This window comes from Aythya ferina, assembly GCF_964211825.1.
Source record: "Aythya ferina genome assembly, chromosome: 2".
In the NCBI taxonomy this organism is placed as follows: domain Eukaryota; kingdom Metazoa; phylum Chordata; class Aves; order Anseriformes; family Anatidae; genus Aythya; species Aythya ferina.
The window spans coordinates 120,201,980-120,224,097 of record NC_140297.1 but is presented as its reverse complement, the minus strand read 5'-3'; the positions used below and the strand labels follow the sequence as shown (position 1 = coordinate 120,224,097).

Below are 22,118 nucleotides of genomic sequence, written 5' to 3'. Positions count from 1 at the left end.
AATGGCTGTGACTTGAGTCTCATTTGGAAAACATGCTTGTGATGGTTTGGATCACAGATTTTTGGTGAAGGATATCTTATGCAGCAAAAGAAAGTATGACATCAAACTTGCTATAAGGAACTTGATGTCAGATGACATTGCATACCTTGATATGCGTTGATTTCCTGCTTTACATGTATAGGCTAGTTGTTCTAAAGAGAAGAATTTGCCAGTGATTTAGGGGTAATCTGAGATTCTATGAATTTTAGAGGGGTAAGATACCCTGGCCACAGCTATTATTCTGATTGTAGGGAGGAAGGGAGTGGGGTAAAATGACCAATTCCCACTTGTTTGGAACTAGAAAGTGTCTTGTAATGGAAATGATCATTTCATGATTACACTGACTTTCGGGCAGTCTGCCCTGGAGAAAGAAAGAAAGAAAGAAAGGAAAGGAAGGGAAGTTGTCATATACTCAAAGGATAAGGCTAGTGAGCATATGATCTAAAATACTGAGTACATACATGGCAAAAGTTCCTTTGTGGGGTTTCTTATTGCCACTTCTCTCCATGTATCACCTTCACCCTTGTCTTCTGCAAGCCAGCACTCTATGGGTAGACAAATCACTTCTTGAGAAAGAGGGACTAGTCTTTCAAGTCTGACTTCCTCCAGGTACCAACTGGGATCATTTCCAGTGTTATCATGGCCAATGCGGATTTTATATAGCTGCCCAAGATCCCCGAGATTAATCTGTAATTACAAAAATAAATAAATAAATAAATAAAATTAAAAAATAATATAAAATGTTATCTTTTAACAATCCTTCTTGCACTAGGCATGCAAGCTAAGTGTGCAGCTAACATATAACCCAGAGTTCTGTTCTTCAGAAAATGAAGCCTTAATATGAATCCCAGAGCAATCAAGTAAAAGCATATGAAGTAGTTTGCAAAAGTAATTTAATTGACTCAAGTACTGTATTATTTAAAGTGACTAAAGGGCTCAAACAATTCAGTTGCTTTTTAGATCTCTTGACAGCATCCAGTTAGTAGTGTGGTAATGTAAACCTCTATTTCTAGACAAATACTTTAACGAACAGAAGTACCTTCAGTCATTGCTGCACACACTAATATATTTTGCAGTCCATAGAGTTACCATCAGCAGAGCTCCATTAACTATTCCTACCACTTATCAGACTGATGTGGCCCACTTTTCTCTGTCTTCTATTTTTATGTGCATTGGTGTCAGGGTTAACCGTTTATATAAATGCTGATGCCACACTGCAACAAATTTAAACAATAAAACATGACTATGTCCCATTGAATACTGCAGCCCTGAAATAAGAGCCACTTTGTTTTGGACTGCAGAACTTTTTTGAACAATGCTGATGGCAGGAACCTAAGCACAAAAGCAGGGTTAACCACTTTCATTTTCAGTGATGTGTTTGAAAGCTGATGGTACAGGGAAAGAAATCACAGAGGGGGAAAAAATAGTTGTTTCTTTTACGATTATACCAATTTGCTACTGTTTAGCAATAAAAAAAATAAATAAATAAAATAGAAAAAAAAAAAAAATAGACAAGCAGATAACAAACAGGAACCCCGGCTGTCAAAATGACTAAAATTGATGAACTAGGATTTGGGTCTCCATTGGGACTGTTATGGAAGGTAATATTCATGTCTGACCCAGAACAAGAGTTTTCCCTTCAATGTTTTTTGCAGAGAAACACTGCACACTAATGTTCTTCATGGTACAGCTCTGTGGAGATTGGGAACACAGGCAAAATAGACACATACTCCTTTTACTCTTTTGTTGAAACATTTTCCTAGGCAATTTCACAGGCTAGTGTAACTCTGATATTTCTCAGTCATGAGGACCTAAAGAGAATCTTGCAGCCTTATTTGATCACCATTTCCTCGCATCCCTGTGACAAGCCTGGTGCAATGTGGGCTCAGAAGATGGTGTCATGACACATGCTAATGATATGAAGTCTGAATAGAGTAGCCTGCCAAGTAGCAGGTTTTTCTATATTAAAACAGTATGTTAAAGTAAGAGGTGCTAACTGAACATATAACTATTGTAATAAAATCACGCACATTAAAAATATGCTGCTAATACTCACAGCAAGATTACAACAGCAGATAAAAACTCTCTGGAACTAATCACAACTGTAGCCAAGATGTAGGCTACATTATGGCTAAGTTGCCATAATAACCCTCTCACACAGCCACAAAGCAGAGAACTTTGTAGAGGGCAAGTGACTGCTAAAGTTGCCTTGCAAACAAATACAACAGTATATTAGAACCCTCCCCCTTAACTTCCAACAAAATGGAGTTTAACGCTGACCAAAAACAAAGGAGGTATCCCCTCGAGATTGAGGCACTGACTGCTATTAGTGGTGCAGAAGTTTTAAAGGGCAATTTGGTAAAAACACACAAACAAACGAAGAAACACTGAAACCTTGCAACCTCATGCCCATTATTAAATTTGCCCTTCTTGAAGGAAGAGTGTCAGAGGCATCTTTGCATACAGTTTTCATTACCAGGACACTGAGTCAGGATCAGGAAACTTTGTTGAAAAGCCTCTTTTCTCTTCTGAATTATTGAATAAGTCATTTGAATAAACTGAGAGGTTATTGGTAAAAAAATCCCCCATATATATAATGGATATCATACAACTGGGCTCCTTGATTTATTTAGCATATCATGTTATATGCTTCTTTGTTTGTTTGCTTGTTTTGTTTTGTTTTCCCCAGAAGGAAATCTAAGGTGGGAGATAAATTTCCAGGTGAATTTGCAAAGAGTTTTAACATTGTTGATGATTTTTAGCAGACCACTGGTACAATTGGAAAGAAAAGCTTCAAAAAAAAAGCAGAAATATGTTAACTGAACGAGGAAAAAAAAAAGAAAAAAAAAAAAGAAAAAAAAAAATTGAAATCAAAGGACTTCCTGTATAAGGAACACTGGATAAGTAACCCACCAAACTTGATCAAGTGGAGTTTCCAGAAAAATCCATACAGAACAAAAAGCACTGTCCAGACGGTTACGTTTCTCGAGAAGACACTCGTATTTGCAGTTTGATTAGATTCGCTAACATCCTGTTTAGCATCTCTAAATTTCTGTATTTGTGTCTTTCCTTTGCTTCCTATCCCTCCTTAACATTCAGCCTCTAAAAGAGGACTCAATATAGCAACACTAAGGAAGTTATGACCATGTGCTAATTGTGACTTTGTCCAAAGTGTCAAGCCAAATGTATGTGTGCTTTTGACTACTAGTAAATTTCCAAATTATGAGATTTTTAGAATGGGAAATTTTGCAGGAACATAAAACCATTATAGATAATGACATACTTCTGGGACTGAGAGGTCTCTTAAAAATAATTAAAAATACAGAACACTGACAATCTAAAAATTTGTTTAATAATATTCATGTTCCTGACTAATTGTTTAAGGGCCAAAAAACTGTTGTGCCAAAAAATATCATGTTTATTCTTGTGTGGAAATTAAGGCAAGGATGTCAACAGCAGAGATCAAATCAGTTGCATATGATGTTCTGGAAAACATAATACAATTACAGTCTTAGGTGCAGCGTCTGTTGTAGTTTTGGGGTAGGAACAATTTATCTTTCTGTCAGAACAGATATCACATTGGTCTCTCAGTGGCATTGACTTACTTAACACATTACATTTTGCCAACTGGAATTCTGTCAAATGAATGCCGAATTTTGCTCTTGCAGTAAAATGCAGAGGAAAATACTCATATAACATGGTTGAGCTAATGATCTTATTTTGCCAACTGTAAGCACTGTATCTTGAGGTTGTTCCTTCATTTCAATTATTGACTAAATCATAGAATCATAGACTGGTTTGGGTTGGAAGGGACCTTAAAGATCACCTAGTTCTAACAACCAACACCTCCAACACCTCCCACCAGACCAGGTTGCCCAAAGCCTCATCCCACCTGGCCTTGAACACTTTCAGGGGTGGGGCATCCACAGCTTCTCTGGGAAACCTGTGCCAGTGCCTCACCACCCACATAGTGAAAACTTTTTTCCTAATATCTAATCTAAATCTCTCCTCTTTTAGTTTAAAACCATTCCCGCATGTCCTATCACTGCAATTCCTGACAAAAGTCCCTCTCCTGCTTTCCTGTACCCCTTTAGGTACTGGAAGGCTACTATAAGGTTTCCCTGAAACCTTCTCTTCTCCAGGCTGAACAAACCCAACTCTCCCAGCCAGTCTTCATCTTGAACATTACATTATTCACTTGCCCTTTTTGCTTAAATTTGCTTTCTTAAATTTACAACAAGGGTAACACTTACACCTCTCTCACAGGGACACTGCAAAGCTCTATTCACAAGTGTTTTGATTCTCAGAAGACACAAGTCCAAAATTCTGTATTTTTTCCAAAACTTCTGCTCATTCTCTGTTGGTTGCTATTTTCCCATAACTCAGTCAAAAATCATCAGTTGTAAATCTCCCAGCTAACTACATAAAGTCAGTATTTTCTCTCATGGATAACGTGATGTCATTTACAGTTACCTAGTCTCTCTTTTATATGGGAATGCAACTTCTGCTGATGCTAGCAGAAGTTGTGCACAGAATAAGGGAAGAATAAGAACAAGTTGCTCAAGTGAATATGTTGTATATCTGCTGAAAAACACAGTCAACATAATAAATGTATTCCACCACTGTAAACAGATGCTGTAGGCACTCAAAACTTCATAAATGACAAGGAAACAGAGACATGATGTATTTTAGGATAAGTCTACAATGGCTTGAGCAAACTTGCTAGAGTCCTAGGAACAGTATATCTGAGTTAGCTCAATAGTCGCTCAGACTGATAGTACTGCTTCTCCAGGCACACTAATGCTGGTGGCCACTGAACAGAGGTGTGGCAGCAAAAGTGGCAGCTTGATTTTAATCTTTTCTGGTCTATACAAAAATAGAATTGACAAAATCATCAGATATTCAATCCTCAGACAAAGAACATGGTCAAAGCATTGTGACAGTTCAAAGTTTAGTTTATTCAGCATATTAAAAATTAGTTTCCAAACTTTCTATCTTCCTGTAAAATCTCCAGCTTGATACAGTAGAGTTTGGACGTGGATGGAAATTTAAACTTGTAAAGTTTTGGGGTACGAAGCTGCCTTTCAGATTTAGCTTAGGTCAGCCATGCATAGATCATAAAAAGACCCAAAGTACCACAGAGTTAACAACAGCCTGTAAACACAGGTATCCCCTTTAGGCAAAAGAACCTAGATATCACAAACATCATATATGCTGACCTTTATAGGGGTTGCCTATTAGAAGGTCTTCTCACAAACGCTAACCTCAGACCCTTCCCAGCATAGTTTTACATACTATCTGAGTCACCACTTACAGCTCACTCGTTGATTGACTGTGAAACCCCTTCTGATGTGTCAACTGAGTTATGACAATTTCTGTGATGCGCTCTGAAGAGAATGGACATTTTGGCCTCATGCAAACCCTTATGCTTATGTGAAAGAGATTGCCAGCACTTAATAACCATAATATCTTTGTGAGTACAATAATCCCAGTAATTCTATTCTCTTTGTACTATTTTTCTTTTTGTACTAGCATTTTTTGCCTGCTGATTGATACAACTGTATGCTTTGCTCATCACTGCTACTTATTTTTTTGTAAAAACATAGGACTAAACTCTTTTCTCCACAAAGGCAATGAGAACATTTTCATTAAACTGTGCCTTAGAAAACTTGGCCTTACTTTTTGAAATTGAAGCCTAACAAAGCTCATATTTTACAATTTTCCCTAAGATAAAATCTATATTTATTAGGAAGAAGTTAATCCTAAGGAGAATGCAAGGACTAGATTTTAATTCTGTTTCTAAATGAGCTATGCAAATACTCTTTTCAGTCCCTAGCATACAGATACTTTGAATGAAGTCAGTATGACCTATTTTCATGTACTTGAGATGTTTAACTAAGTGAAAAGTGAAGTAAGAGCTTAACAAGAGACTGTTCAGTGGAAAGATACTTCAGTAAATGGATGGAAAAAATATACGTAATGACTTTATTTCTCTATATAGTGGAAGGAGCAAAATATTCCAGTTGTATAGACACTATTCTGCAATCTCTTTGAAATAAGCGCAGGCTAGCATGAAAATCATTTGTATAAGTCAACACTTCAGGACTGGCTCCACCAAAATCCCAATGACTAAAACAACTGCTAGAGGCTGTATTTGATGGACAGATATTTAATTTCATGTAAAGCAATCTCATTAACAGAATTTCAGAGACGTCATGTGCAGCAGATTCCCAAAAGGATGAGAAATCATTGACTTCATTAGTTTAAATTTTTCAGCATCTGTATATAACGGAGAAATCCTTGGATGTAAAAGACATTTTTGCTTTGTGAACATGCAGCTGGCACATGTTGCCAAAAATATCATAACTGATGTACCAGCAAAGCACCCATGGTCCACCCACAGAGCTTGAATTTTCCAGATGTCTGAACTCAGCCTATTCAAGAATTGTAGTCAATGAACTTGGTACAATTATGCATTACCTCAAGAATTAGAATATGCCACAGATGTTCACATCTTAACAGTCTAATGAAAAAGGTGGATATAGACATGTAAGAAGTAGGTTTACAAGCCACACAAAGATCAGCATTACATTATTTTTTTCCACTTCATACTTGCTTTGGTTATACAAATAAACTGGGTAAATAAGCACTGCTCATTGCACAGTGAGAATTAAACACTTTTTTTTTTTTTTTACAGTCCACTCAACCTCTTTTCATCCTATAGCTAGTTCCATATCATATTCATTCCCTTGACCTTCCAATATAGGCTAACAATGTGCTAGTATTCACTAAAATGTATGCCAATTATCCATTTCCAGGTTAATTAGAGAAAGAAAATGTCACATTACCATTACTTGCTCAACTAGCAGTACCAACAGCTTGGTTTTTCCACCCTGAAGTACAACATGGGAAAATGCTTTAAGAATAACATTGAAGATATGGAGGAACTCTTTTCATTCTCATTGTGGATAGTTATGCCAGCTCCAAGTATTTACAGTATCAGGGTGTCAGGCCTTAAAAATAAACATGAAACTTCTGTATTAGGAGAATGTAGCTACTTCCATAACTGAGATTTTTTTGAGTGGTTGGCAGTTTTTGAAGTTAGACCAGGAGTATTTTACTGGGTGTGAAACTTTTGAAAATAGGTGGGGAATTAAAACACTGCCTATCAGAGGATGTGAACTGAAATACAGCCTAGCATTGCCTGTAACAAAGCTCAACAAAGGTTTGGCCATGTAAGATAAATTGAACTCTACTTAACCTTCTCCACATGCACACACATGATGCTAACAGGATGATGCTGTGATTGGATGAGAGCACCTTATGAATGAAGAATTGATGGATTATAAGAAAGATTATGCTGGTGAGCATATAACAGTGCTTTGAACAGTCTGAAGATTCATGGAGATTCATTTAAGAGAAGGTACATACAGACCAGTCACCTCTATCCAAAACCTTGCAGTAAGACTGGATCTCTGATTTACTTTCTTTTTGACCATTGATTCTGTAATAACCTGGCAGACTATGAACTGACCTCTGCAAAATATGTCTGCCATCTCCTGGTGGATTTACAGCAATATTTATCACTCAGGCATGAAGTCATCAACCCTGAAAAAAAATACGACATCCAATAGTGCCTTCTTTCAACAGCATAGGCTACTGGGAACACATCAGGCTTTCTGCGTTGCCTTCCTAGGGAGTAAAGGATATTTTTTTATCCTGATGTAAGGAAGGCCAATAACCTTATGTGCTGAAAAAGGAAGAGCACAGCTAGCAGGTCAAGGGAAGAGATCCTTGTCCTCTACTCAGCCTTGATGAGACAAATCTGGAGTGCTGCATCCACTCCTGGGCCCCCCAGTACAAGAGGCATGGACATACTGAAAGAGTACAGTGAAAGAGCATGCAGATGACAAAGGGACTGAAGCACCTCTGCTTCAGAAAAGGCTGAGAGCTGTGACTCGTCAGCCTGGAGAAGAGAAGAACTTCTCTTGTATGTTCTTCTGTTTTTCTTGTATGTTATCTTTGTGCATAAATACCTGAAGGGAGGAGGTAAAGAAGCCAGAGTCAAGCTTTTTTCTGTGGTACCCCATGACAAGATGAGAGGCAATTGGCACTAGTAGAAATATTTATATTGAAATGTAAATCCAATTAAACATATGGAAAAAAAAAATAAAATAAAAAAATAAAGGATGAGAGTGGTCAAATATTGGAATAGATTGAACAGAGAGGTTCAGAGAGGTTGTAGAGATATCTCCGGCCTGGGAGATATTAAAAATGTGAGCAGACAATGTCCTGAGAAACCTGGTCTAGCTGGCTCTGCTTCGAGCAGGGAGGTAGGACTTGCTAACCTCAACTATTCTGCAGTTCTGCAGACCTCAGTGCAATGAAGTCACCTTATTGACATCATTATATCTGAGCTGAGAACCAGATTCAACCTCCGTGGTACTAAGAAATCCCTACAGTGCACAGTGTAAATCATTTTCACAGAAGACAGACTGTCAAAGAGCTGGCCATGTTAAGTAGAACCATCACAAACATTATCATCTGTTTCAGTGCAAGGTGCATTGATCTCACTATATTTAGCACAAGCCCTGTACTTTTAAAAGTGTATATTATCTTTATAAAGTCATACCAAGCCCATTAAAAAAAAAAAAAAAAAAAAAAAAAAAAAAGATTTTTAAGAGGTAAGAATGAGAGAATATGCCATAACCATTAGTCATACTTCTCACTTCTGAAAAGTGCTCAGATACTGAGACGATGGGAGGCATATGGTTACAAATAAACTAGAAAATGGCTGAAGCGAAGGCAAGACAGGAGCATGGATGTTTGAATTTGAGCCCTTGACACAGGAAAATAGGGGAGATCTTAACAGGGAGACCCTTAGCAAAGGACACTAAAGTCACAAAATCTCAGATACAACTGCCTGAAGCTGACCGGGGAGAGTAAACTGACAGCGTAAACTGAGAGAGAGGACTCACATGAGATACCAACAGGGATTTTTCAATATGTTTTCACCTTGGAGCTGCATTGACATAAGGTGGTGGTGGGGAATTATAGATTTATGTCTGAAAGATTGAACCTGAAACTGAGTAACAGTACATAAAGTCTTCTCAAGAAACTACCTAAAAATAAATATATATGCTCATACTATAGGACCCCATACTGCAAAATTACTGAAGAAGCAATACCATGTTCAGTCACCCTCATTTCTTGAAGATGAGTTGAATTGCGTTTTTCTCCAAGGTTGTCTGTGAGCTCCTTACAATCCTTCCATGTTGCTTTCTTGGAACCATATAAATTTTGCTTTATGCACAGCCTGTAGCTGCTGGAGATAGTTTTACATACTTCTCCCTTTTATCTCAGTAAGGAATGAGGTTCATGTTGTTATCATACAGATTTAGTAGAAAGATGGACAGTTTCAAGTGGAGTTAAAGCTAGCAATATATCTGTTTTATGCTGCCTTAAGCATATCTGACTAAAGCCTGGGTTGCTCTAAGTTTTATTCAACAGTCTCTGGACCTAAGTGGCCATTATGGCTAACAGGGACAGCTGGAAAATAGCAGGACACAAGCTATGTCTAGCTTTTAGGCATCGGCAGTCCCATGGTTAAGAGAGCGGATAGCTACATTAGTGCTCACAGTCACTTTTACAATCTTCCCACTCAGGAAGAATTCTCACTGAGCTCATTACAAGCTCTTTTATTTTAACAATGGGAGGAAAAGCATGAAAATGGATTTGTTACAACCTATTTTATAACATTTGGTTTTCTCTGCACTGCTTCGCATTTTACTTTAGACATCTCAGTTTTGACTGATGAAACAATGAATATGAATCCAAGGTACAGAAATGAAAGACATGAACTGAAACATGACAGATTCTTATAATCTGTAAGGCTGATTCTAAAGGAAGTAATGTTAATTATTAATGCACAGATTACTTAAAACAACTGATACTTTTATGTAAAGTGAAGGAAACCTAAATGAAAAACAACAAATAATCTTTAAGTATAAAGCCATCATGTGGTGCAATACAGCATAAGGTGCACCGGATGAACACAATTCTTCGCAAACAATGTACATATTACTAGAAAGAAAAAAACTGGTTTTAGCACCTCTAGCAACTTCATCACAGGAATACTGTATTTGTTAAACTTAATGATCAAATGTCTCTCCAAATATTAGTAGGAGCCTTGCTTTTCATCTACTTAATTATTCTTTGACATTTTGCTGTAATAGACTATATAAATTATGTCTGTGTTTAAAGGGTGCTCCATACAAATGAAGAAACCTTAAACAGTGTAACTGGTTATGAGGCCAGCTTCACGGGCTATAGAAACAAACTAATGGAGCACAATTCACACCTGTGATAGATTCCAATGTCCAATTCTCCTGAAATATCATGCATGTTCTACACTTGCAAACATGGAACAACCATCCTCCTTACAAAGACAGCTACTGACTGTAAAATATCTTCACTATATTGAAGATTTTTAATATTTCTTAGGAAAAAAAATCCAGCACTCTTAATATATAGCGTAATATATAAGATAAATTTGAATTGAAGATAAAATTGAAGATAAAATTGACAATGTGTTGAGGACAGTAGGACCAATATTGCCCTAAAGAGACTCCAAAACTGACAATGAAGCAAATGTCACAAGGCAAGGCATGGGAGAATCCTTGCTAAGGAGGAGCTAATTCCTGCCACTCTCGGTAAGGCTAGGATACAGTATTTTGAAAATAGAATTACTGAACCAGCCAGTGCTTTTACTGACTTCATTATTACTAGAAGAGCAAACTTGTAGGGAATTATTCTGTATAGAAGTAATAAAAATTGAGACATTGTAGCTGGCTTTTAGGGAAGATAATAGGCTTACAGGCTTCTGCTCACTTCTCTTTGGGACACAGAAGGGAATATTTGGCATAACCAAACGTTAAAATAAAACGTGAAAAGCATTTCTTTATCAAGCAATGTGTACACTCATAAAAGATAATTCACCACGCTTCAAAGAATGACGATGCAGAATACACAGCTCTGGAGAATGTAATTTACAATATAATTAAAGTTTCAGTGTCTTGAGCAACTCAACGTACTGCCAAAATGAGTATTTTCAAAATACTGAGAAATACTCAGAGACTGTTATGACACCAGAGGAAAATGCTGGAAACATGTCAGAATTCTGATAGAAGCTGTAACTTACAGTAGATTGATGTCCCTCTGTTGGAGGGGGAATGACTCTCCACAGAAAAATTATTCCCTAAAAATTATGCCTGAATAGTAACAGAATCAGAAAGCCATAGCCTAGAAGTAGATCTTTGAACACACTGGAACAATTATAGAGCAGAAGGGGAAATCCATCACATTTAAATTCCTCTTCTTTCCCCTTCCCATATTGTTCTTCCCTGACTTTCCCATCTGGTAGGAAAATATCAAAGCCACAAGAGCAAATATAGGACAGTTTACACACAACTGTCTTGTGAAAACCTAGAACCAAAGACTCCAGCTGAAAATAATAACTCTTCCTGTTACACAACTCTAAATTATCTTCAGTGAATTTCATATGCTGCAGTCAGATCGAAGTCTCTAAGGGCACTGTTACATTCTACCTCCATTATACTGGAGGTGAAACAGTTTTTAAGCTAATTTACAGAAGCGGTAATCAGAAGTAACCAAATTTAATGATGTTATACTGCCTTTATACAGTAATGCAAGCAACATCAAAATCAGGTTCTAGATGAGCAACAAAATCTCAGGAGTATACAGAAGAGTACACTTTGATTTACTCAATGTTTAATAACTTTCTTTTTCCATGATTTTTTACATTACTGAATATTTATGATTTACTTTTAGGAAACCCAGTTACTATGCAGTTAACTGTACTTTGTATGCAACTACTAATATTGTTTTTATTAAGATTATTCCAGTACAGTTTTGTGTCTTCTCTTTTTTTGTGGGACATTTATCTGTTGTTTCTTTGCAATTACACCTGTGACCAAAGAGATTTTGAAATGACACAGTATATTGACTGTTTTTGTGGACAGCAATCGGCCTTTTTTTCTATTACATTACATTGAATTATTGCAGTTCCCACTGCTGCGGGTAGAAAACCCATGAGCTTGTTTCTCTGGGGAGCAGGAACAGAAAGCCTCTTTTTCCCTTCTTCCCATCAGGGAGAGGTGCAGGGAAGCAGCCTGAGCACATTACAGGCAGGAGCTCTCCGGGGAGCGCTGCTCTCTGCTTGGTTTCTGGGCTGTAGTCTGGGCTTTGGGGACCATTTTTAGGTGTCCCCTGGCCAGCAGGAGAGAGAAAAAGCAGCTTGAGTCTTACAGAGCTCCTTCTCTGGACCTTCCCTGTGCACAGGCCAACAGGAGGAGCGAAGTGGGGCCAGGGTCACCTGCCTTCTCTCCATTAAACCGCTGGTGAAGGAGTCAACCTGCTGCCATTTTGTGGGTGTCTTTCCTGTTTCAGCTCTGTCAGCTGAGTGCCTGAAGAAAAACAGGAATGTCTTTCTTTCCTATTCTTGCAAGCAGGCACTTCTGCTGAACTGGAGCTGCTGCTGCACTTCCTGCAGAGCAAGTCAGTCCTCATCACTGCACAGGAGAAACCTGAGCCCTCAGCCTCCCTCAATCCCAAATAACATCTCTCCCTTGCACTCAGTGGCAGAGGGACAGCGCCTATGTGGGAAGTGGCTGTGCTCACTTGTCCAGTGAGTGTCCATGAACTTTTGGCTCTGCAAGTAAGGGTGTTCCCTGCAAGAGAAAGCAAAGCCTATCAGCCATGGCAGCTGAATGCTTCTCTGAGGACACGCGGCCTCTGCTGCTGCCAGCCCTTGGAGCATCAGCAGGGCAATACAGGGTGGGGACAGGCTGTCCTTGCATACTTGCTTTCAGCTCAGAAAACATTGAGTTTGAACTGTGGCTCTACATGCTGTCTCCCTGCATGTCCTGCCACACTGTTCAGCACTGCACTGCACACCAGGAAAGATCCAAGAGCACTTGCCAGATGATTTTCACTTGGGGATTTTCATTTTGTTCCCATTTTCAGCAAGAGAAAGCCCCATGAGGAGGCAGGGGCTGCCCTGGCCCTTTGCTCAGCAATGCATTTTGACTGCTGCAGAGGTGCCAGGGACATCAGGCTCTGGATGCAGAAGGGTACACTTGGGCCAGCCCCTGGCAGCTCTCTGCAACATAAGCCCCAGCCCATCCAGGTAAGCAAGCCCAGAAAGGGGCCACCATTACTCAGACTTCTCCTGAGAGGCAGTGTGCCCAGAAGAGGCACTGAGGAGCACAGGGAATGGACGGGTAATTGGGCTGCCTGCCCCTAGCATTCACCTGCACCCATCAAGGTCCTTGGTTTGCCACCCCTGGCTCCTTCCCAGACCTCAGGTCTGGGGCAGTAGCCTGGCCCTGGTCACCTCTGCAAGGCAGCTCCACAGGAGGCAACCCAGAGCCTGGAGGAACAGAAGGAGTGAAGGAGACATGCTCCTCAGCATGGCTTTTTGTGGTCATGTTCTCCTGTACCTGGCCCTCCAGTGGAGGAGATGTGGGCCTCCAAAGCCAGCCAATGCACCTTCTGGCACTCATTGTGAAGGTGGTGACCTGGAGCTGTAAGAGCTCCTTGCTGCCCCACAGGAGCCCACTAAAAGGGCTGCACTAGGCCTAGTTGGGACCCCAAGCTAAAGCCACAGTGTAGCCAAACGCTGTTTACAGTCAGGCTGAGTTCTGCATCTGGTGTCTTCCTGTCCTGTCTGCTTTTCTGTCCCTCTTGTTCTGCCCCTGATTTCTGGCATGCCTGTAGAAAACTAGTTTCAGTTTCTTTCACTGTAGCCTCCTCAGGGAGACACACAGGTTTTGGGGCAACCAGAAAGCACAGAAGAACTAGGACCAGTTAGTAGAGAAATGGGAGTTTGCTTAGCGTGGAATCCAGCAGCTCCCCGCTCTCAGTGCTGATGGGTTAGTACCCACAGGAGCAGGCTGCTGCCTCCCACCCACCTCTTCATGAGCCAGAGTCTCAGGGATGCTCCTGATGGTCCAGGAGCATTCAAAGCTTCAGTTGGAGGTTTGGGCATTGCAGGATTTCCTCCAAAACTGGACATGGCCTCTGGAGAAGCCAAGGAAGAGCAGTTGGAGTGAAAGAGTAAGTTTAGCCAGCAGCCTGCCTACTACAGAGGGGCTGGTAGAGGCCAGGGGCTTGCCTGAAAAATCAATGGTCTTCTTTTAAAAGAAGTTGCATTTTCTGCTCTAGACCAGGCATGGACAAGTAGGCTTCCCTTGAGTAGGCTTGTGTGAAATCAGGAGCTGAGAAACAATTCTGTGCCTCCTACCTGAGGTGCAGGAGCATGGAAGCCAGTAGCTTGCTTAGAGCACCTTGAAAGCTATGAAACATAGCTACTGGCCTCCGTGTGCCTTAGAAAAGCCTGGGTGACATATCATGGTAACATCTAATTTATTAATGTTATGTTTGTGTTCCCTCACAGTGGACAAATTGCCAAGAGCCACTCTTGTCCTCCTGAAGCAGTTGCTCAACTTGTTCCACCACACCGGCCAACTTGCTCCAACTTCTCAACCAGCAGGATGAGCTACAACAGCATTGCCATCTACATTGAGACAAATCTGCTGAGCCCATCTGAGGACAACCTACTCCAGCTGGAAACACTGAAGGAGGCGACTGACAAGATAGGCTAAATTTACAAAGCAGCTCCAGCCTTGAGGGTACATCAGAGCTTTGCTGTTCAGAGGTACCTCACTCAAGAGGTATCTCTTGAGAAAATACTTGTGGAGGGGATTCCTAAAAGCTACAGCTTTGTGTGCAAAAGCAAGGCTCAGGGTGGTAAAGGCTGTTGGATAAATTTTCAGCCACAGGTGTTGAAAACAATGGTTTTATTTGTGCAGGTGAAGTTCCTAGTGGAGTTTCTCACTGACAACTGCAGAGAAATACCTGGGGAAGAGATGGCTTCATTTTTCATTCCCTTAGCTGAGGATTAGCCAGCACTCATCAAACAACCCCACAGGTATGAGGATAGACCAAAGATCTCTGAGACTTTTTTTTTTTTTTTTTTTTTTTTGACTCTGAGGCTTTTTATTCTGATGTAAAGCTGAAGCTAAAATGTATAGTCTTCTACTCATCAGTAATGGAAAAGATATCTGCTTCAGTTTGTACTGTGAGGGTAATGGGAAAAAGAAGGCAGACACTTGCTTCTCCATAAGCAGTGTTGTCTTGTGTTTTTTCTCTCAGCCAGAAATTCCTATGCTGAGAAATAACTCTCTGCACTGTAGACACAGCAGAAGCAGAGTTAAAGTAGCTGCGTGCCTCTCTCTGGCATTAGATATCTTGTGTGTTTGGTTGCCCCACTCCGCCTCCCCCCATATCACATTATATATGTTTTTTTTTTAAAAAAAAAAAAAAAAAAAAAAAAAAAAGGTATTTTCTCAAGTGCATTAGGCATGTGCTTCATCAAACTAAATACTTACAAGAAGTCTTCCAAGAAGTCATATCTGGAAAGACAGATTTCAAAAGAAAAGCCTCCCACCTCAGAAAGTGGAATTGCTGCCAAAAGGATATTTACAGAAATATTTCTCAGAGGGGGAGATGAACACTGATTACACTTTCCTGTTTTGATATGAGATAATTTTAACCCAGCATTATTTAGAAACTTTAGCCAAGTCATTAGCAACTTAAATAAAAATAAGGGGAAGGCCACCTTTGACTTGCTTCTGCAAGAACTTACATATTTACACTTCAAACTGAAAAACCAAACAAAACAAAAGATCAGAGAAACTTTCTGTCACATCTGTTGCTGATTCTCCATCTGTTTATTATGCATAAATTATTTCAACCTAAATTATATATTACAGTGTTAACAATTACAACAGGTAGAGTCCTGAGGAACTAGAGGAACTTGTAGGAAGTTGGAAACTCCCTGGGAAATGTCAAGCTTCTGACACATCTTTCAGGGTTACAATCCCTTCTCTTTTCATTGGAGAAGTAGGACATCGCTAGTCTAAATGACCTGAGTTAACTAACCAGGTACAATTTGACTCTAGTCTCTATCCTTGTTCCCTTTCCTTACCTGATCCAAGGTTTGCAGGAGTGTGTCTGTCAGTGAAACCCTGAAGAAGCCCATGGAAGAATTTACAGTAGATGCTTCCAAAAATGGGGATGTAATACTAGCCATAACTTATTATTTCAGCACAATGAACAAGCAAAGAAATTTCTTTCAGTCTGCAAATGAACAATGCCTAGTTAAAACCAGCACATCAAGCAAATGCAAGTATGAAGCAGATTCTGCGAGAGGCATGTCTGCTTGATGCAGTTCTGAATACATTTGCTGATTCAAATCTTACTATCATAAAAGTCCACCACTCCCTCAGAAATGTTAAATGATTCTTTTATACACATATTGCTTTGAATCCTTTTTGTTATCACTATTATCCAGTTTTGAGAAAAGCTATTTTGCATATGTTTTGAATTCTCCAGTGTTTATGTAAAAACCATACTGTACCTTAAATGTATCTTCACTGTTGGGATTAAACAGCTGGTGTTTTCCAGATCCCAAAATAATAGGACCAGAAGCTTTCTTTTCTCCATAAGCATAAAGGGATACTGTTGCTGTTGTGCCAGCTGTTTCAAAATCCCCAGTGACTACAGTAATCTTCCAGTCTCCTTCTGCAAAGTAAAAATAAAATAAAAATGCTTTTATAACCATTACTGATATGTAGCTAGTTACTTAGATGATATAAATAAAAGCATATTTTAACCCAGGAACTGTAACCAATGTGCACTTAAAAAGTAACGATGCTAGGAGTAGCAATAGAAGGCTGGCTAAATACTACATCATTCAAACTCCTCTTAGATAAGGTGTGTAACTTTAGTACATTGCAATCCTCATCAATCTTTAATGCTGGAAATATGAATACTGTGCCTGGCAAGATTTCTAGAAATACCCCTGTCACAGAGAAAGCTCATCCTCCAGAATTTGGTTTATGACAAAAAGTATAAACAAGAAATGCAACAAGAAAAAGTATCAAAGCATCCCAACTGCATACAATTTTTTCATTTTATATACATCAGCAAGAGCTCTGTTTGCTTAGATGGAGGCATGACTTTGAGATTGGCATGAAAGACATTATTTTGGAGAAAAATCTAAAACTAGAAGAGGACTTTTTAGAAAATCTTTTTATATTAAAGCTTCCCTGATACTAAAATGTCTTCTGTCTCCAGAAAATGCACGCAAGTTATGTAAGTATTTGAAAGTAGCTTAATATAAATCTAATTTAAGAAAAACAACTATACATAATTGGAAAATGCATTTCTACATCTGAAAAGCTGGGATTGGATGCTCTCCACCTCTCTTTTGATTTCAGCCTTTGCTTGTGTGAAACAACTTCCACTTAGTGACTTTAATTCATTCTGTGCAAGGCAAACAACAAATGAAATACCAGCCCACAGTCATCTTATAAATAAATGCCACAGTGTACACTGCAGTTTTATTAATAGAAGGATGTCTGGTAGTGCCTGCATGAATTAAATCTGTTGTCTGACAGAAGTATACATCTTGGGCCAACCCCATTATCCATTAGTAATTTGTCCCATGAAGACTGAACTGGAGCAAGGAAGTTTCAGGTCCTGTTTTCCAAATTCTTGAGGTCTGGTTGAACCCTCATTCCAAAAAGTGACAGAAGATTTTTGGACACACATAAGGAAGTGAATCACCCTATTTTCCACTGAAACTTGTCAGTCTCCAGCTTGTAACAGCCTCTTCCCTTCTGTGCCTTAGACAATTTAAAACCCTACAGCTTTCTCTATATACCCACTTTCTTGACAAAAGAACTATAGCACCTGACGACGAAAGGTTTAACATCAATTAGAAAGGTGAACAGCTTCTATACACTGAGGGCAGAAGCAAAGATCATAAGGAAGAAGGCTCCTTGCCCCTTCCAAGAGCTCATTTACCAAAAAAGTCAGCCTCTACTGTTTTCCAGCAGTGTATTATTAATTTCTTTAAAATATGTCACTTCAGACTATGTGGCTGGAAAATGAGGACAAGTTCATGCTTATGAAGAATGGTATAGACAAAGGATAAAATATGACCACTACTCCTCCAATACAGTGAAAAATTCAAAATTCATTCAGACATAATCATTATTTTTAAAAGAGGCAAAATGAATTTATTTTATTTTGGACTTGTTCACTGTCTGATTTATCATACCTCAAGTGTTTTTGATGGCCTTTTCTGCTCTATTATGCTCTCTCCAAGTCTCTCTTTTGTTAAGCAAAACAGTTTCAAAACAACAGTTAGTACTCTTGAGACCATATATTGTAGCTAGCTACAGTGCTGCCTCCAAAGGGTAAGCGTAGTATCAGTAAAACAGTCTGAATGCAATACAACACTCAAGGTTAAAAAAGGAACCAAACATCCCCCCAAAAATATGATAAGAAAAAAAAAATTAGCTTGCACTCCTCTACATTGACTTTGAGGCTTTTAATTTTTCTGGAAACAGGGCTTTGTGCTTGAAGGAAAATGTAAGTATAGGAGAAGGATACTAAATTTTCTTATCTCCCTGATGCCAGAAATTCTCATGGCATTCCTTCATGGTTCCAAATAAAAACTGGAAATGGTAAATATTGCAAACATGTAATTCTCATTCTCTTTGGCATGAAAAGCTAGTTTTTTTTTCTGATGAGGTAGAAGACCAATTGCTTCTTAATTGCTGATGAGGATTACACATTGAGGAGAAAATAATATGAAAAAATGTGTAATGAGATGACTTTCATTTAGAATACACGCAGGAAAGTTTCAACCTGACACCAAGAATATGCCCAGGGATATCAGAAAATGGTACCTTGCCATGGATGATTTCCTGGATTATATTTTTTATATAGATTAGAAATAGTATAATACACTAGAAAGTTATACTGCCCAGAAAATAATTCTGTTTTGGGAAAAAAAAAAAAAAAAAGGAAAAAAAAAAAGACAATGAAACTTTGTTATTTATAAAAACTCATGGGAAAAAAATGTGAACAAAATCTCAGGTCAGCCACTCATTCAGTAATCACAACATTCCCTATAGGTATGGGATACCAAGCTTCAAGTCTCTTTCCCACTGTTCCTTATTTCAGGAAGTGCCCCAGACATGAAGCTATTTGGTGCATATGCTTTTGGCTACCCAACCGTGACTGAGGACATTGACAACATCTTATCTTTCTGTAAAACAGACCTGTTTTGACAGTGGATAAGTTTTGCCAATAACAAAGCTGACCAGGTCTTCTAGACAGCACAAAGATATTTGTCTCACCAACTCGGAGTGCTGTGATCAAAATTACAAGTCCAAGCCCACCTCCACTGAAGATAAGCCAATAAAATATACTCGTAGGCTACTCCCTCTTGTTGCCTTTTTTTTTTTTTTTTTTTTTTTTTGTTAGGTTGATAGCACAAATTGTGTCTATTGCAGATTTTAACATACATCCAGACAAGTATAGCTTCAATGACACAAAAGCAGAGATCTGTAAATTCAGGAAGGACTCTGCAGACTGATTTGAATTATGTACAGAAAGATCTATAGGTGTAGGCCTCATGGAATCGAGGCAAGCAGAACAGGTAAGGCACAAAGACTGATGAACAGATTGAAAATACAAACCTTCTGAAAAAGACATACAAAGGAGCAAGGACAAATATAGTTTTCATTCAAAATAAAGATTTTAAGAAGAGAATGGGATTCAAATATAATTTGTAAAAATAACTAGGTACAAAATTTATAATTACTGACTTTCCATTGAGATGCCATTTAAAACAAATTATTTGTGTCTCCATGGAGATAATAAAATATGAATAAACATTTTCAAAATTTCTCCTGACATCTTATAAATTGTTGTTCAACCTACAGCACTTCTTACAGCAGAGAAAAGGTTATGTGTTATTAAGATATGTAATTTAATCTGCGCTGGTTGCAAGGATGGAAAAGTCAACATGAACAAATATGAAATCACAGGTGAAACAGAAAATGTAAAGCTAATGGTGAGTACGAACCTATAAGTAATCTGGGAGAAAGAATCATGGTGTAAAATGTTAACTAAAAAAGCAGAAATTAAGATAGATAACAAGAAAATAATAGGACAAAAATGTGAATTTTCAAGTAAACAGAGAAAAGAATAACATCATTGGAAAGAAAAAATATGTAGTAAGAAAGCAGAAATAAAGTGATTTATTATTTAAATTAGAGAGTGAAGTTCAGAGTTTACTAAAATATTAAAATAGTGTGCTGTAATTCATGTTTTAAAATAAGTATAAATGACAATGAGTGTGTAAAGCAATTAGTGAAGACTATTTCTATTTCAGAACTAAAGACAGAAGACAAGAATATTTACCATTTGTTTCTTGTTGCATTTTCAGCTGCTGATTTACTTGAATTTCTGCCAAAATAAAACAAAAATGCAGTTAATAAAGGATCTATCCTTCAATGTTAAAGAAAAGATTTGAAAGAATAGATGAAAGGCATTTTGGATTCAAGCCTTCATGCCAATACAAGAAAACTTTCCGTCCCTTACTTCTCACTAACACCTATATTCATCATGCAATATAAATACAAACTGTACTCTTAAAAATATAAGAAGGGAAGCCACAAAATGGTTAACCCTGATATTCAACATCTAAGTTCAGCCTAAATTTCTTCAGAGGAAGAAATTACAACTTATTTATAACTCTTCCATAGAGTAATACTAAAACTTACCTTGAGGATACAGATCAATTTCTGAATGAATTACACCTTGGGACATAAATGGAAGCCACCTAAATACAAGAGAAAAAAAAAATAAAGTCAGTAGGAATCAGTTTTTTTCTCCACCATATAGCAATATAAGTGGATTATCCACATTTTATTTTCATACCAAATACAAGGGGACAGCAAGGGTATACAACCTCTAAAAACTTTAGTAGTTGATTTGATAGATGTTAAAGTAGAAATTTAGGATTTGACACAACAAATAAATTATAGTTGTGCAAATGTAAGAGCTGTGAAAATATAAAAATATACCTCTGGGTAAACATAAAAATATACCTCCCTAAGGGACTCATGTGGCACAAACATATTTATGTGTATAGCTAAAAAGACCATGGAGGGGAGGGTACTATGTACAGTACCAGTACTATGGTCTGAATGCTAATTACAATTTTTATGTATCTATTGTGCTATATTGTAAATTCAAAGATTCAAAGTTCAGTGATAAAAACAAAGATAGAAACAAATTCTGCACTTCCTTTTTCTCCCTACCAGTTGAGGATAAATAGTCTGAAGAAATATAAATGAAGGCATACGTTGGCTAGGCTTCTAGTCTGGATACACTAGGATAATGACTATTATGAATCCTTTTATTTAGAACATATATTACCAACTTTTTTAGTTTCCTCCTACTTGGTAAAACCAACCAAACAACACACACATGCATGCGCACACACACACCACTCTTCCATGGAATAAAAATGCGTTCATTAAGCTTCTGGGCTGCTGGTTTTTCTTTGTTAGGTCCACTCCCATGGATTCTCCATGAACAATCTAATTCCTTCAGAGTCTCCTATGAAGCCTGCCTGCAATCCATCATAAACTAGACAGGATGTATAGAGAAGCCCAGAGGAAAAGGATCTGTCCCTGGCATGCAGAAGAGCAGCAGCATTGTTCTCTCCACAGTCAGAGTTTCAGGCCCATGAGAGTCTGAGCAGGCTATCTAGAAGATACAAAGCTGCAAGCATATTGTTCTCCATGTCCCTAACAATGACAACACCATTCAGCAGTGGCACACATGCTTGCCCATCCCACCTGCAGAGGCCTTCTTTCCTTTACCCTCCATATCCAGTCATCAGGTTCTGTGCAGTTCTGTTGCTTATCAGGTGGTGTACATGTATTAAAGATGCGAAAGTCTTTGCAAGTCTCAAGTGTGCAGTTGAGACTCAAGCCTCATCCCCAGACAATGCCAGAGTTCTGTTCCTGGGTGCCCATCCTGCCCCTTCCCACCAACCCTACCTGACAAGTTCACACCAAAGAGCAGCATGAAGCTGGCAAAGAACTGAAAAGACATCTGCCACCGCA

The 22,118-nt window shown here is 38.5% G+C and overlaps 1 protein-coding gene across 1 annotated transcript in view; it reads right to left on the bottom strand.

The window, feature by feature from the left end:
- RP1 (RP1 axonemal microtubule associated) overlaps window positions 1-22,118 on the bottom strand; it is a 217,825-nt gene that overhangs the window by 108,660 nt on the left and 87,047 nt on the right. The window contains exons 24-27 of the mRNA XM_084509394.1: window positions 20,766-20,824; window positions 20,404-20,448; window positions 16,541-16,704; window positions 501-726 (exon numbers count right to left, since the gene is read on the bottom strand). Of these exons, the coding sequence (XP_084365520.1) occupies window positions 501-726; window positions 16,541-16,704; window positions 20,404-20,448; window positions 20,766-20,824 (494 nt within the window). The remainder of the gene's footprint in view (window positions 1-500; window positions 727-16,540; window positions 16,705-20,403; window positions 20,449-20,765; window positions 20,825-22,118) is intronic.